Source organism: Clarias gariepinus, chromosome 4, assembly GCF_024256425.1.
Source record: "Clarias gariepinus isolate MV-2021 ecotype Netherlands chromosome 4, CGAR_prim_01v2, whole genome shotgun sequence".
In the NCBI taxonomy this organism is placed as follows: Eukaryota; Metazoa; Chordata; class Actinopteri; order Siluriformes; family Clariidae; genus Clarias; species Clarias gariepinus.
This window is the reverse complement of record NC_071103.1, coordinates 16,002,469-16,020,008: the sequence shown is the minus strand read 5'-3', so window position 1 is coordinate 16,020,008 and position 17,540 is coordinate 16,002,469. Positions and strand designations below refer to the sequence as shown.

The 17,540-nt window shown below is 38.8% G+C and overlaps 1 protein-coding gene across 1 annotated transcript; it reads right to left on the bottom strand.

Annotated features, from left to right (window-relative positions):
• Window positions 1-501: 501 nt before the first annotated feature.
• colq (collagen-like tail subunit (single strand of homotrimer) of asymmetric acetylcholinesterase) lies at window positions 502-16,217 on the bottom strand. The gene is made up of 17 exons (XM_053495316.1): window positions 15,784-16,217; window positions 14,768-14,874; window positions 14,318-14,434; window positions 13,377-13,421; window positions 12,172-12,198; window positions 9,375-9,446; window positions 9,203-9,265; window positions 9,029-9,055; window positions 8,843-8,887; window positions 8,733-8,768; window positions 8,560-8,640; window positions 7,623-7,719; window positions 5,581-5,723; window positions 3,390-3,509; window positions 2,725-2,851; window positions 2,499-2,601; window positions 502-2,393 (listed from the first exon to the last, which is right to left on the bottom strand). The coding sequence occupies exons 1-17, from the start codon at window positions 15,875-15,877 to the stop codon at window positions 2,324-2,326; spliced, it is 1,374 nt and encodes a 457-aa protein (XP_053351291.1). The 5' UTR covers window positions 15,878-16,217; the 3' UTR covers window positions 502-2,323.
• Between the last annotated feature and the right edge of the window lie 1,323 nt (window positions 16,218-17,540).

Here is a 17,540-nt window from a genome sequence, read left to right as displayed (position 1 = left end):
GAAGTGAAAGAAGTCTAATTTCTATTTCAAATGTATTTTCTGTCCAAAATTGTCCATCACATGCTTGCCAAGCTTCTGCCATTTAACCTGACCCTAACCCTTCATGTTGCAGAAAGTCGGCGCACAAGCTGGCTTTAAATTGCTATTAATGTTGACCCCAAACATGTTCCATGAGAGTCACAGTCACCAGATGTTTGTCTGCTGACAACCACAGGCATGGCTCCAAGGGTAATCCTGTAACTCCCACTAACTCTAATCCAGGCAGGATATGTTTATTTATTTATTTATTTATTTTACTTTCAGAGGAACTCATTAGGATTGCTTTTTTTATATACCTCTCTTCTTAGATCTGTTCATTAAGCATGTCTGTACCAAGGGCATTAAGCTCCTGATAACATCGCCCTGAGGTTCATGAACATAGACAAGCCCACGTCACCACAGCAAAGTCTTCATTCACAAAGGTGAGAAGGATTATAAATAGGACAGTTTATTTTAGCTTTATAAACTTTATTTTAATGGCTGTATCAAACAAGAATTTCATAATAATCCACATTACAGTAGGACAGAATATTCATCGCTGCATTATGTCAACATGCAACAGCACCAGTGGATGCTTACTGAGCAATGATTTCTTTATATATAGTGTAATACATATAACATACATCCTAACATATTTAATATAATCATTGAACAGTCTCTGATATGGTTAATGCACAAACAGTCATACCTTGGCAAAAACATCAGACTATTATTGGAAAAAAACAGTCATCAACTGTGTTATAGCAAGCTTGACCTTCATAGTGAGTGTATACACTGGTAAAAACATGCTGATGCAGGTTCAAGACAATTTATTTTATATACATTATCTCTCTCTAGACCTGAATATTTTATCACTTCCAGAAATCATTAAGTTCGCAGTCTATTTTAGCATATGAAAAAACATACAGTAGTTTGCAATAGTCTGTATAAAAATGGCACAATACAAGAACAGTCATATATGATATGATGCGTTGCATTTTTTTTTTTTACCAGAAAATTCATGCTATGTATACAGTGTAAGAATTACGACAGAAATGGTCGGTAACTGTTAATTTAGGTTAACTCTAACAGTCCTCAGCCTACTAGATAGCAGCGATAGACTTCCTCTGCCCAAGCTATCTGACAGTGTAGAAAACCTTTCTAACAGTTTGACAGCCATTATTGATTCAGCTACCTCCTTACATGAGCAATTTAAAAGTCATGATCCCAAAGGATCAGATTTCTTTTCCCTCCATAAAATCTTGAAGCATTTACAACAATACAAACAGGACACATCCGACACTGGCAATTAGATGCAGCTTAAGAACACTGGAATACATAAGCCTTGTTCCACCTGGGGATGGAGATGGACCAGCTCTAATGATTTGATGACTCAGAGAGTTCCTGAGGTAAGAATGATAGTGTCTAGCTAAAAACCCAACCCTGACCTTAACATGGCTGTAGTCCAAGGACTTCCACATAAGGAACATTATGACCACTAGTTAATTCCTTCTATTGTTTTTTTTTTTTTTTTTGGCCAGTGCTTCTTTGACCTTGCAGCTTCTCTGATGGTTTGCTTGGCTTAGCACCGCAGAAGAAAGCCACTGAACTTTAGTTCACTAAGGTCTAAAACACTGCCAGCTGGTTTTACCCACTCCTTTACTGAGGCACTCCAGCTTGAAGCCTTGTTTCTTGATTTGGTCAAGGCCATAAGGTTTTTATCTGTAACTTTATTGAGTCAGGTGAGTTGTTTGGCCTTAGATGAATGAAGCCCGTCACACCATACTTCAACCAACCCAGCCCCCATGCAAGATGTGGATTGGTTCACGTTGCAATCCTAATACAACACAGCACCCTGGGAAAGAGATGGAGGGGTGGCCCACTAGAAAATGGCCTCCTTGTGGAAAAGTTGTACTTTGAGGTATTGAGTCTAGTCCAGGCTTGCCTTTTTGAAACAGCAGATTCATGGCAAACCATCTAAGCAGAATGTCAAACAGGTGTCCAGCACCACAGAGAGAAGGCTGAACAGAACAGAGAACAGCATCCTGGTTGAGTCCTTAAGACAGAGAGCAATGGGTCCTGTGCGGTTGCCTTGACAGAGCAAAGTGCTCTTTTTCCTATGAAATATGTGGCTTTGCTTTTCACAGCAGCATTGCAACAAACTAGTATAATATGCATGTTTGTATCCCCCCGTACCCCCAGATCAACGTATTTTAATTCTGTTTGTTTGCAGTGCCTTCAGTCTTGTTCCCAGCTACTTCCACAAGACAATATGGGGCTTGGTGGTTTTTTTTTTCTGGTCTCCTCATGTAAAATACTTGCAGCTTGTGGAGTCAATGAAACAGTCGACGGTGCATTTAAGATGACCATACGATCTGCAGATGTTAATTAACAAAAGAAATTTATTCTTATCATCTGTCCAGCATTAGTCAGTGACATTAACTTGAATTATATTACAAAATCCTTAAACTGTATCTTACCCAGGGAGATAAGAGTTGCAGGTTTGATAACCAAAGTCTTTTCCATCACATTCCTCAGCTCCATCGTACCGATAGCCGTCACCGCAGTGGGCATGTCTGCACTCTGAGACACACAGGCAGATTTTTATTTTATTTTATGCAAGTCACACAGGAGGACGCATCAGTTCCATTTAATGAAAAACAAAAAGGTGGCATTTTAAAGACATGCATTCAAATTGCTACTTACTGACACAGCCGTCTGTGACGACCTTGTTTCCGTCATCACACTCCTCTCCATTTTCCACCTGCACAATGCCGTCTCCGCAGAAACCATCCTGATCTGGAGCATGTTCAGTTGACTGAAATGGTGTTAGCTGGCATAAAAGAATAATTTCATAATAAGCATTAAATTAGGATTGGAAATTGTAATTAATAGTTGAACAAATAATAATAATTTTAAAAAGCAATCAATAGTTTTCAATAAATTAATTATATATTTTTTTCATTTAAGTTGAACCCGAAGCAATTAGCTGTGAAAAAATAATAAGGCACGCACAGTTTAAACAAACAGAATAAAAGAAAACCAATAATACTATTGTAAATACTGCTCTTGTCCCTGTCTCTCTCTGTGTCCTCAAATGCTGAAAGTACAACAACCCATACTGCACACCACACTGCCTAAACTGCAAGTGCACCCTCTTATGGTATACAAGTTAAAAAATGAGCTTTGGAGATATATTATGCAAAACAAACATTGCAGTATCAGTTATTCATTTCTTTTCTTAATTAGTTGATAATTATTCATCATTAATAATCAATGTGCTCTTATAATATATTCATAAAGTTAAACTTCAAAAAATTCACCTGTTAAAAATATACAGTATGCAATATATCGTTTAAACAAATAGATACCTGAATTGGCAACCATCCATCAGTGTCCTTGAAATATAGAGTCCTCTGATCTTTACGGAAAGCGAGGGCATTATCAGTGCGTAGACGTTCCAGTTCTTGTTCATTATTTACCACAAAAATCTGCAACACAACGAAGCTGCTGTTGTTTTTTCGCTTTTGTTGTTTTGAAAAGCTAGTGACAATCCCTGCTTCTTTAAATACTTTGATCCTTTTAGCTGTCAGACTGCAGACATAAAAGATTGTTCTGTTTTGTGAGGATGTCTGGAAAAACATCCGCATTCAGTGGGTTCAGTCTGGCTGAATAAATTAGAGAGAAGACGCACTGCTTATTGATGTTTAAAGACAGAAAGCACCATATACTCAGCTCTGTCTAGAAACATCCTCACTTGACAATACCTCTGGACTTTCTGAAATTAGGGCCGCCAGTGTATTTAAAAGAAACATTTATAGTTAATACAAAGAATATTTATAAATTCTTTTAGGGTAAGTTGCTTATTTTTGTCTCTACTATGAGCAAAACCTTTTCATGACTCTTTTATGTGAGAGAAAACGAACACTGGTGTCAATACTGTGTGTACGAATGGGACTAGTTTAAAATTTGGTGACGTTATTTAAAGACTTTTACTGTATTTGAATAGTTTGTAAACTTGCTAGTATAGAGTAAGCACACCTGTTACTCTTTTTTTTTTTGTTGTTGTTGCTTGGCAGAGCATTGCAGTTTAATACAGTATGAAACCTACTCTAAACACATCATGGTATCACAGTACTAATCAACCATTTAGAAACAAAAATACGTTTTTTTTTGTTTAAAGGCCAAGCAAAGAAAGCAGGAGAATTACTGAAGTTAAGTTACCATCCATCCAGTGCATTATTAAATATGGTGCCAAACAGTTACCTTTAGAAAAATAATGTTTTCAGTAAAAAAAAGAAGAAGAACCACACGCACACACACACACACACACACACGCACACACCCTGATCAGAGTTCACGTAAATGTTTGGTGAAGTTGCATCGTACAAAATCATTAGTAGCGTGGATATGGAGTGAATTCATCACACTAATTAAACACCTGTACATGCACCTTTATGAAATGAATTAATGCTCAACACAGAGTTAACATAGAATTGGGAAAAAGCTTTGTGTGAGCAGCAAGCATCGAGTAAGACTACCACACTAAACGTTAAGGTGGATGAGCAACAACAGCAGAAGAACACATTGAGTTTCACCCTTCAAGAACAAGAATCTGAGGTTAATGGGGGTTACAGGCTCTGAAACTAGACATTTGTCTACATTTTCCAATCCTTAACTGTCTTGTTCCTGTTAACTGAACTAACTGAAGCTCTTGACCTGCATCTAAAAAATTCTGTGTATTGCTCTGTTGGCTAGATGGTGGGTGTTTTGTGAAACACAGATGTTCACAGTGAGTTCCCAAAGGGACAAGAACCACTTGTGTAAGCACCTTTATCAGGTAAGAAATACATGGCAAATGAGAGAAATGCTTTTTAAAAAAAATCACTGTTGAGGTAACTGTCTGATTATACACTATGATTAATTGTGAGAGCATGACATCATAACAGCCTTAGACAGAGTTTTTTATCTTAAAAAATGATTTGGTTGTGTTTCTTTATAGTATAGTTTTTGCAAACACTACACAATACACAAAAATAATTCTCTACGTGATGTAGTTAAAAAAAGTGAATTATTATTAGTAAATGCAGCTGTTAAAGTTATTATTATTAGTTAATATTTATACTGTATATGTGTAAAAATATTTATGGGATTTGTAATCCAAGTTTAAGCGATTGTTATTTGGTATCTCTTTCATTAACACAATGTAGTCTATACCATTATGATGCTCAGGGTCATGATCTCAGTGAGCTCAGGACCCGAGGGAGTGGACACGATAAATGGGATGTCATCCCATCAGTGGGTGCAAGCACATGCACACAGACACCCAATCATACACTACAGGCATTTTGGAAACATCAATCCAGCTCCACCGGCACATTCAGTGAATTCTTTACAGAGGAAAGCATAAGGAGCATGAGGACAAAGCATGAGGAGACTCCACACACACACAGACCCCAACATCACTTTCCACCAAGATACCATTCTGCACAAATGTGACACTAATTGTAATTATTGTAATTAATTATGAAATATTGTAATTTTAAAAACCCACAAGCTTACCGCTGGCACTCTAGGGTAGCTGCTCCTAGATGGCTGGTCAAATGAGCTTGAAGGATTGTTCATGTTCACAAGAGAGTTACAGCCACAATGACCGGGGCTGCCTGGTTGCCCCTTCTCCCCTTTTGGCCCCACCACATACAGCCCTGGAGGACAGAAGAGCAGTAACACTGATTACTGACAAAAGTGGCTGATAAGCTGCATAGAACAATTGATACTCTCAATAATGGCCACTAAATCTTCTTCTAAAGGGTTTATTAATATGAAAAAAAAACATGCAGCACATTATAAACATACATTCAGCAAGACAGCAAGTGTTCAAGTGTTCTGCACACATCTGAACATCTGCACACCTGCTCATCCATGCAGTTATCCATGCAGCTACTATACATTTTTTGCATTCTTAAACTATTTTCTCCTTACTGTTGTTGTAAAGATTGATTGTATGAGTACATAGTCCTCAGATGGTTTCTAACAAAGCATTTCCACTTACTGTTGCTCATTGATTATGTTTCACACCATTCTGTGTTAAAACTAACAGATCATCAGTTATTGAAGTACTCAAACCAGGCCTCCGAGTGGCGCAGGGGTAAAGTGCTCGCCCTATCATCCGGAGATCGCTGGTTTGGTTCCCGGGTGATGCTGTAACCTCTCACAGCCGGAGGTCTCGAGAGCTTAATTGGCTGAGTGGGGAGGGATGAGAGGTACTTAGTGCTCCCACATTAATCACGGCTCTATGCCATTCAGGGCGTCTGTGAGCTCGTGCACGGGGAGGGAGCGCACTGTCCTCCGAGTGTGTTACGCCGCCGCAACGGTGCGTAAGCAAGCAGTTCGAAAAAAAAGAGGTCGGTTTCCTCCGAACCACGTGACAGCCCTCGGCCCTCCTGGCTGAATGGTAGTAACGAGCCTTAATGTGGGAGCCCCCCCTAGTGACGAGAGGAAATTGGATACGACTAAATTAGGGAGAAAATTAGGGAAAAAACTAAATTAGGGAGATAAATCAGATTAAAAAATAAATAAATAAAAAATACTCAAACCAGCCCATCCGGCCGCAACATCCATGCAGCGCTTAAAGCCACAAAAATCCTTCATATTTTCTATTTTTATGTGTAATGTGGACATTGACTGGAGCTCTTTATCTTCAAGCCAATATCTGCATGATTTTATGCTGCTGCCACATTTCTGTTTAATTGCATAAAAAACCAAAACATTTTCATTTGTCACATACACAATCATACACAGTATGATATGCAGTGAAATATATAAATAACTGTCTGTGACCTGAAATAGAAAGACTCCAAAACAATGAAAATATTGCACTAAAGAATACAATTAACCTAAAAGATAACATTGTCAATAAAACACACGCAAAAAAAATACAAACATAAAATGAAAATATATAAATTAGCACTAAATGTACAAAATGATGGTGTAAACTTTAAGGTATAAAAGTAGAAGTGTAAAAATATAGCGTGTGGGTATGACAGGAGCACTTCGAGATGACATGTCATTTAAAGAATGATGTCACCTCGACTAGATAATGGCACTGCGGCACTAATTTTCTTATTGTCTTCTAGAGGAGCTGATTGCTTTGTTTCATTTGTAAAGAAGTTTAAACAAGGTGTCACATAAATTACATAATGTTTATATATCTGTGAGGAACTTGGCCTGTCTCTCTCAGTCAGTTTAAAGACATGATGTCATGCCTCTGGACTCAAGCAGAGCAGATCAGGTTGCTCTGAGGCTAAAATGATCCCTTGGTGTCATTGACTTAAATGTTCTCCTACTCCTTTTGACCCTGTACCCCTGAGATTTGTGTCAGTGTCTAGTTATTTCAAGTTTCCAAAGCAAAAGTCAGTCCTAATTCAAAAATAAAAACTTCTGCCTAGTTTTTATTTCCATATATGAGGCTTCGAGTATGAGAGACCAGATCTCCAGGAACTGTATATGTATCACAGTTATTCCTCTGCCTTGTAGGAAGTATACAACCCTACTGTGAGTCAGCGCACAACTGGAAATCTTATGTGTTTAGGCAAAACACTTACCTGAAGCCGGCAGACCAGGAGGACCTGGATGACCTGGGAGTCCTTGTGGGCCAGCTGGTCCCATTGGCCCTGTGAGACCAGTGTCTCCCTTTGGACCCTAAATCAGACATCAAATAAATCAAGGGCAGTGGCAGCTGGTGCAAATGTTTTTTGTTTTTTTTTGGTAGTGGTGGTGGGGTGGGGGTGTGGGGGGTGAATGGAGGGCGCAAACAAAATTAAACTTTTAATAATCGCCAGTAAATAGCCATAAGAAGTGCTGGAAAAGCACCAAGTGGAGTGTAAGCTGGGCTGTTATCACTTGAATGGTCCACGTTTTTTTACTTTTTTTCTTTCTTCATCCGATCGCCTTGCGAAGGGGTATTTTAGCAACGAAATTACAAGATTTTCTCTCATATTTAGCTGGCTTCTACACTATTCAATAAATTAACTAACAATCTGCTGACCGTTAATAAGACTTGTTGAGAATGGTCCAATCACATGAGCCCAAATATTTAAAACAATATTGATTCGCTGAAAACAAAAGTAGGAGGGTTCGGGGCGCACGGTGCTGCGCCCAAGGATAATTTAAAATAATCCAATTAGAGCTCAGCCTCAAATCAAATGCTTTTCAAAATTTTACATGCCTACATAGACACTCGTTTGTCCGGTGCCCCGTGTACACGAACACAAATGAACTTAATACAGTTGAAAAAATTTTTAATTTTAAATAAATTATATTAAGAAATACAGCGGAATATTGTGACTAAATGACTTTATTTCATTATTAAAATAAATATATATTATGATAAATAATTACATGTTAAAGTAGCATTCTTTTCTGCCCAACTTTAAGGTCGGCGCCCCTCATTGACCGGTCGCCACTGATCAAAGGTTAAAATTCACGTATAAGGGACAATGAGTCAAACTGTGTTTTCAGTATCCAGGGTGAATTTCTCACCTGCTTGCCTCTTTTCCCTGGTTGCCCAGTGGGTCCTCTGCTTCCTGTCATTCCAGACTCCCCTTTTGGGCCCATTTCACCCTAATAAAAGATCACAGAAATGTATTTACCTAATGTAATGCTTCTAACCTGTATTTATTAGCGGGTACGCAGAGCAAAACTAATTTCCTTACCTTCTGGCCAAGCATTCCTGGCAGACCCATTGTGCCCTGAAACACAGCACAGTACACTGTTAGACACCAGAATTCTACATCATCAGATTCCACACCACCATCAGTCTCACCTTCTGTCCCTTTTGGCCGGGGTCTCCTCTGTCACCTTGTGAGCCCTTTAAAAAGTTAACAGAAAATAAATGCAATGGCGTGGACGATCCAACGTTTAATGCAATCTGAAAATTCCTACGTTTTAAAAATGAGAAAAAAGCTACTACGAGAGAAGTAATACAAAGGCACAAACAAAGGCATTATACCTTTTCTCCTTTGTATCCAGGCAATCCCTGCAGCACAGAAGATACATGGGAAAAATGTATTATATTTACAAATGTTATATCATGAAATATAAGCTGTCTGCACAGCTCCCTCTATTGCTTGACTAGGAATAATGAGGATACCTAAATACACAATTAGCAATCAGCAACACAGACCTTGGGTCCTATTGGTCCTCGTGTTCCAGGCAGGCCCATCAGTCCAGAGTCACCTTTCTCACCCTAAAAAAACATAAACCATCTTATAATGCGGCCATAATGCAGACAACATGTAACTTTACACTCCATTTTAAGTGTTAGTACTCATTTCATCATACAGAAGCCAGCTCACCTTGGGTCCACTCGGTCCTGGCCATCCATTTGGTCCCTGTCGCCCTGGCAAGCCTGGGGAGCCAGTGCGTCCCTGGAGTAAGAAACATTTATTTATGAGCATGTTTTAATCAACAGAAGTTGGCCAAAGTGCCGTACATCATTAAAGATAAATAAGAAAATAAGATATACATTATTTAAAAAAAATGTAAGCAGTTTTTCTCTGATGGCTTGTGACTGCAGTCGCTCAATAGTCCATGACTGAAATTTCCACAAACTTGTACCCTGAGCCTCCACCAAAGAAAGTAGACTCCATATTAACAGTAAACATCTCTCTTGTTATATTGAACTTCCAGCCTCCTAAAACACATTATGACTACAAATCAATCCTTGCTACGTCTCTCCATCGCCACCCAAATGACAATAGGTTCTCTGTTGAGACTGGTTCCTCCACTGAGTCTGTTTCCTCTTTTCCTATCGTCATCTCAGAAAGTTTCCTCTTGCCACCATTACCTTTGGCTTGCTCATCAGGGACAATCTGATAATTATAATTTGCTAGTGAAAGTACCTGTCTTTGACAGGAAAGGAGTTTTAAGAAATAGTTAAAAGGTTAAAGCTAAAAATAAACTGATCAGCTTTAAAGTAGATCATTAAAACTGGCACATTCCTTGTTTATAACATCGTAACATCATAAAACGTCATAAAAACTCACCATTTTGATTTTTATTTATGGTGCAGGTTAAACTTCAGGCAGATATCCAATTACTACGAAAGTGTTTTTTAAATTCTGTCCAACCAGTTTTGCGTGATGCTGTGACAGACTCTAGCACATAACTGCTCATAACCTCACCTCATAACCTATTCAACATTTTGATTTTAGCACATGACACTGGGCTCTCAGTTTGGGTATTTTACACACCGTCACCTCAGACTGCTGTGGATATGTTGGCTTTAAAGACCCGGGTTTTATCTCATAGTGGCGCTTCATATCACTGCTTGTTATTAACCACACGGTTTCTGAACATGAAAGACAAACTGGGTTCAAACTTCCCGCAGGAAGAATAAATATACATTGAGCTTTCCATTCATCTTTAAAGGTTTAGTTTTTATAATCTACTTTGCTTTTTTTATGGAGTAAGCCATGTTATGTCACGTGTTCGTTGGTGTTTCGTCAGGATTATGGCGCCCTGCAGATGCATTACCGTCGTTTCTGTGTCTTCCATATACTCCGTCTACACACAGTAAACTATCATGGTGATTGCCCCTGTTGAGTGACAGTGTTTAGCCACGCCCATTCTAAGGGAAAAAGCACTATATTCGTCGAAAAAAACGGTGGATGCTGTGATGTAATCTGGCACAAAACTGCTCATAACCACTTCTACTCAACATTTTCAGGCAAAAATGTTTAATTTCAGGAAAATACCTAACTACTGCCAAAGTTTCAATGCATTCTGTCCAGCCAGTTTTGCGTGATGTTGTGACAAAAATCCGACTGGACAGATACACAGACAGAAATAATTTTTTTTTTCGAGAATGATTTCGGGTCCTCCAATGTATGAAACATAAGGATATTATTGAAAGAGCGAGTTCTGACCAATATACAGACAAAACCTTTATTTATATAGATATATATTTATTTACACATTTAACTCAATTCCATAATGTATTTAATTAACAAAAACACATATAGCAGAACTATATAATGCAATAATGCAAAATGTTATATGCAAGACCCTAAAGGCTCAGCTCTTATACATTAAGATAAAGCACCTTACTGTAACATTACAGCACATGCTAAACCAAGTGCCCAGGGTGGATATATACTGTAATAACACACAATTCATTTTCTCAGAGATGCTAAAGCACTTAATCTTTAGTGGTCGATTCATTGATCACCTGATGAACGTTATTTTTGATTAATAAAACAGTTATAGTTAATATCAGAGTTTGCTTAGAAGACTGCAGAGTACATCTCCTGAGTGCTTCTAAAAGGCATAGGAATATTGGAGAGAGAGAAAGAGAGAGAGAGCGAGAGAGAGATAGACCATCACACTGCTGGCTTTAATTAAATGATGTACTGGGAACGGAGACAAGCCATGTTGGAAGGCAAAAGATTTATGGTAGCTTCAGCACTAAGCTAAATTACACTGCAATACTGCAACCTCCATGAGTGTCACCCTCCTCTTAACCCTCTCATAACCCCACATTGTACCATCTGTATTCCATCCATTTGCCTACTGATGCTCATCACCTATACCTTCACATCAGTGGGAGGAGAGCCTCTGGGACTTTGTTTTAAGGGCTGGATATGATTTACTCTGTGACCAAAAATGGCTTCTGTTATTGTTAAGAATGCCTTTATCATTTACTTTGATCCATCTATTGGCATAATTATTAAATGCTATTCCTAAATGAAACCTTTACCCTAACTTAACCCCAATAGGCAAAGAAAAACATCTTGTCTCTTTTAGTTTTGTTTTAAATAATAATAAAAAAAAAGCTGCCATTTTCCTCTTAGATAAGCCAAGCCAATGTGAAAGATATTTCTATCAAATTCATATATTTGGTTCCCAATCAGATATTAAAACATACCTCGTAGAGAGCTGTTTCTAGCCTCTGTGTCTACATGTCTTTGTCAAGGATGCAGTTAACTGAAATTGCGTTAGGCTTATATTGTGTGTGGCAGCAGTGTGAAGCATGGCTGGGAACAGGGCCAATCATATTGTGTGTGTTTGTGTTGGAGAGGGAGCACGTTTTTTATACTCAAAGTCAATTAGAAGAAAAAATGTAATGGTTTTTGTAATGATGCAACGTCCTACCTTTTGTCCAGGTCTCCCAATTTCTCCCTGGCAACAAAGAGAAGAAGGAAAAAAAAAAGAAATACTAAAACAGTACGATGTGCAGGATAATCAGCATGTCCTTGTTGCTTTTTATATAAGGTTGGTTTCATTTTAAATCATATTAAAGCTTACATATTATGGGACTGGTCCCGCATGTGCATGCTTTGTATGAAAAACAAACCCTTTAAAACATGCAGAAACACTGTATTTATAAAATAGTTCAACATCGGGTTACAAAGTAAAGAATGCTGTAATAAAAAAAAGTTTATATCCCAAAATCACACAGTCAACTAAAGGGCTATCAGCTGACATAATTCATGCCTAATTCATTTAATAATATACAAGGGATGTTCATGTCAAACCAGAACTTTAGACTGTTTAGAACATCAGAACACAGTTGTAAGAGTGAAAACTAGCTTTATTTCTCTAAATAATCCCCTGTTACACCAATGCACACTGGCCTGGAACACTAGCCTCCCAGGAACTCCTTTGATGGCCCAAACATGGTCAGGAGTATACAGGGCAGAGGTGGAAAAAGTAAAAAAAAAAAAAAAAGTGAAGTACAAGTAAGGTTACCAGTATAAAAATCTACTCAAGCAAAAGTAAAAAGTAGCTTATTAAAAGATTTACTTAGAGTAAAAGTTACCTAGTTACTTTTTTTAACAGCAGGGGTGGGATTGGGGATTTTAGTGTAATTAAAAAAAAGACAAGGGGCTATAATTCTCAAACTAGTTGTTTTTAATTGAACACCTTTGTTCAATAAAGCAAGGTTGTCTGAGAATTTTCAAGGTTTCACTCGCTGTACGTTCACAGGAATGATTGCAGTGGACTGTGATTCACCTCGGCTGGGATCCTCATTCAGAGACTATTCAATTTTGCACCATTTTTACTGTGGCTAAGAGTCTCATCATTGTACCGTGATTGAATTCTTCTGTAAACATCAATTAATTTTACAGCCTCATTCATGAGAAATTTTAAATTTGAATTGAACGCCTCTCGTAGCAAGCTTTTTCTATTTGTCTGCTGGATCTGCTTCGTTGCAAAACAAAATCTCTGACACCAAACAAGTCTAGGCAAATTTAGGAATAGATTTGTATAAATTTCACTTTTGGGTGAACTTTTGATATAATCAGGTTTGGGATGGTTTGCTTTAACGTGTGTGAGCATGCGTGTGCCTTGTTTACCTTTTCTCCTTTTGGTCCCTTTGGTCCTGGCAATCCAGGCGGACCCTGTGAATGGTGTTACAATTTTATTTCCATGTCATAAAACCTTCGGAACTGAAATCCTTCAGTCATGCCAGATTAAAGATCATGAATACAGACTTCTTGGCGTGTAACTTGCCACTCAGAAGAAGCCATGAAATGCCCGATACGTATCACATATCACATAGAGAAGCAGCCGCTTTATTTAGGATATGTCAGAGTAGAACCCGGGGCACTATGCTGAGCAGTGTCTCGTTTCTAAGAAAGGATGCGTGGCGCAGAGACAGTCAGTGGAAAAAGCCTATTTCTGTCCACTCTAAATGTAGAGCGTTAATGTGCCACCATTTAGTGGGGGGGTCATGACGGTGGTGAGGGGGAGGACCTGGCGCATCCATCTCACTGCAAAAAGTAGACTACAAGAAGTCACACGAGTCTCATATGCTGAGAAGGGTTAGCACCATTGCATTGATAAAACCAGAGGAAACAGCTAAGCATTGTGCAAAATTCTGAACCGTCTATGTAGTTTAGTTAAGTAGCACTTTAAGCTGGAATAGCCACGTTAGCATTAAGCTACTGGTCTGATGAATAAGTTGATGTTTTTGGCGTACGGAGGAGTATGTGAAGGTTTTACCACTTAATTTTCCCAATAATCTCACCAAGACCATCAAATTCCATGAGGAACAGTTCTACTTAAAACCTATACCTTACTAACAGTAAGAGTTCCTGTAAACAGGAAGGGAATATAACTTTGGAAAAATCAGGTGTTGCTTGGTGTGAACTATCAAAATGAATGAAATTTCATGAGATACATTCTCTAGACATCTGTCAACACCACAAATCATCCCTCTGCATTTTTTTTTCAGTTAGGTATTGTTAAGGTCTGCATTGTTGTCTCACAGTGTCGGTGGAGGTAAAGGTTGTACCTGTGGTCCGGCCGGTCCGGCTGGCCCGGGCGCTCCCACCCGGCAGGTAGAGCATGTTGCCTGTTGATCTTGTGATTCTCCTGTACTTCCTTCTCTCCATGCATTGCCATGATCACCCTGTAAGATGAAACAAGCTTAGATTCATCACAGACCAATATTACTGTCTGGGTAATATGATCTGGTTTTGGAACCTACTCCAACTTTATTATTGACTTGTCTATTTTATTCCCCTCACAAGTCAACAGGTTTGAATGAAAAATATGAAACACACACAAGGTAACCCTAGCAGCCTAATGATTTTAGAACTATGACGAGATCCGTCTGCTGATCCGTATCAACACCTCCTCGTTTTTACGCTCAGATAAGACAAGCATCTGAGAGGACCACAGGATTCATGGAACCAATCCAAGGACAAATCGCCACTGCTGGCGCAGGAGTCACATGACATACCCGAGGCTTGTGCCACAGCGAAGGGGGTGGGGGGAACAGCGGCGGTGGAGGCGGAGTCAGTAAACAGCATGGGTTAAATTTCTTCCTGGGTTCCAGTGCTTCCAGATCTGTGGTTGGGGAACAGGAGGAACATGTCAACAAACTGGCAGCATAGGAGCACAACAAGCACTGCTCAGAAATGAAGTATGACGGCCGGCCCAGAGAGGTATATAGCTCTTCTGTCAAGTGGGCGTGTTGCTTTGATGTTTCATAAAAAGATTTGTGACAGGGCAACAGATCCAATAAAAAAAAAACTAAATGAAAACATATTTAAAAGAACATTAAACGAAGCTGCTTCCAAATGCTGAAAATTAATCTCCAATACTGTATTCGTAATCATCATTCAATCTTAAAATTCCATTAAAGCTGTTATTCTTGCATATAAGGGCTGATGACAATTTACAAATTCAGAATTCATCCAGTGCATATATTATCTGGATATTTTATGTGTCCTGTGATACAACCTGCAAATGTAGACAGAAATGCATAATCATCAGGCGATTAAACTAGACAGCAAGAAACAAATCAAACCGAAAAGCATGCCAATGTATTCTGCTTTTTACGCATTATCAGCTGAAAAAGTGATTCCCATTATGAGCAGAGAGCACCACAAAAACACAGAGAGGCATAAATGAGGATTATAAGCAGCACACTGTGATGGGAAATGTTTTTACTGCATCTGCAGTAAAAAAAAAAAAAAAATCATTAAAGCTCACAGCATGTACAGTAATTATCCAGGTTTTCATGAACGTACATTCAGTGATTACACAAGTGGCTGTAAAATGGAAAAGTATAAAATAGATAATATACATGCTCCATACTAATGGAAGTCAAACCGAGAAATAATAGAGAATAACTGCATGGCAACATTTCATGCATGCGGTCAGTCAGCCTTAACCAAGTGTGCAAGAGCTGCAAGCTCCAGGCTCTGGACAGAATCTCTTTATGATGCTCTCAACCACAATATCTCATCATACCTGCTGGAAAGGAGAAAATGTTGTCCATGAAGGAGTGTGACGAAGCATAGTGAAGGAGAAGAGGTAAATACAGTCCAAGTGTGAGAAGAAACATGCTGATTGACTGCAGAAAGCTCTGTACCTCCAACGGCGGTGGCTACTGAACTGAGGCTTCACACCACTACACTCCCCTCTGTCTCTCTCTCTCCGTCTCACACACACACACACACACACACACACACGTCCCTGCCTTCTTCACTATCCACAAGCCTTTGCGGAAAGGGAATGCCACCCCATGCCACGGTTAAAATCGCTCCTTTGCAATGGTCCGGTACTAAATATATAGAGGTCAGCTGCCCTTTGTAGCCAATATTAGCTTCTTACTACTGGCACCGTGTTTGTTTTTTCTGTGCTGCAGATACAAAAAGAAAATACAGAGACAAGCTGCATTGACATTGAAGTGAATATGGGTCACGTGTACGGGTCCCTTACTCCTGGCATCCCCATAAATAGTTAGCGCACACACCCCTCTGCAGACGTGCCGACATGTCACATCTGGTGTAAATCATGACCTTGCATATGACGTAACATAGTGGACAGCTGTCTTTAGTCATTTATAGTTATTCAAATAATTACAGATTTTCCCAGTGTTAGAGAAAATATGATAAACTGGAAGGGATTTTGTGGGGGGAGTCTTCATACCCTATTAGTTGTTCATCAGAACATCCTGTCTCTTAGTCTTCCGTTAGACAGACTGTATTAATCAGTGTGCTGGAAACATGCCGGCCTTTCCTTAGCCTCAGAAATAATGACATGTCAATTAAGCAGAGGGCCACTTAAGCCCTGCAGTGGGGATGAGACATGCTTAATGCAATTCTCTCCAGGTGCAAATCCATCAGCACAGGAACAATACAGACAGTGCATTTTAATAATCACATTTAATTTATAACATATCCTGCAGAGCACACCGTGACATTAAAACCACTTGCACTCATGTTCACCTCGTATAGATTATAGAGAATTGTACGTCTGTATTTTTCAAAATGCCATTTGAACACAGGCTGCAGCCATGAAATGGAGAGGTCAAATTTAAAGTGCATACTGTATACTCAGGTCAGACATCTGTAAATACAACAGTAGAAACAGTTTCAGCAAATGATTTCACTAAAAACTTGGTCATTAATGTGATGTGATTCTTGGCCTCCTAAGAGCTGTTTGCAGGATTGAGTGTCTCCACTGGCTTTATTGCTGAGCCAAAGGAGTGAGGTAATGGTTTTTGACATGCAGGAGAAGCAACGGACAGGAAGGCTTTAATTAACTGGAATCTGAACTTAGCTTAACAAAGGAGAAACCCTCTCACTCCATGATCTTTCCTTATTTTTAAATTCTTTCTACATGGCAAAACAATGCTGAAGGTTTTCAAAAAATGCAATAATCCCCTTTGAACAGTTGATATTGAGATGTGTCTCCTCTTTACAGTATGCTTTGTAAGGCCTTTATAACGGCTCTTTTGCTGATTTTTGAGTCTGGTAACTCTAAGTAAGTAACTCTAGGTAAGTTTTGGTCTTGTTTTCCTGGAAAGTTCTTCACCACAGCCAGTTTCATCATGGTGCTTGATGGGTTTTGCAAATGACAATACTGTTTTGTTGTTGTTACATAATTCCATGTTTATTTTAGAGTTTTGAAAATTTCCAGTACTGTTCTAGAATATAGAAAATAAATCACTAAACAAAAACATTGAATTAGAAAATGTATCCCAACTTTTGACTGGTGACATA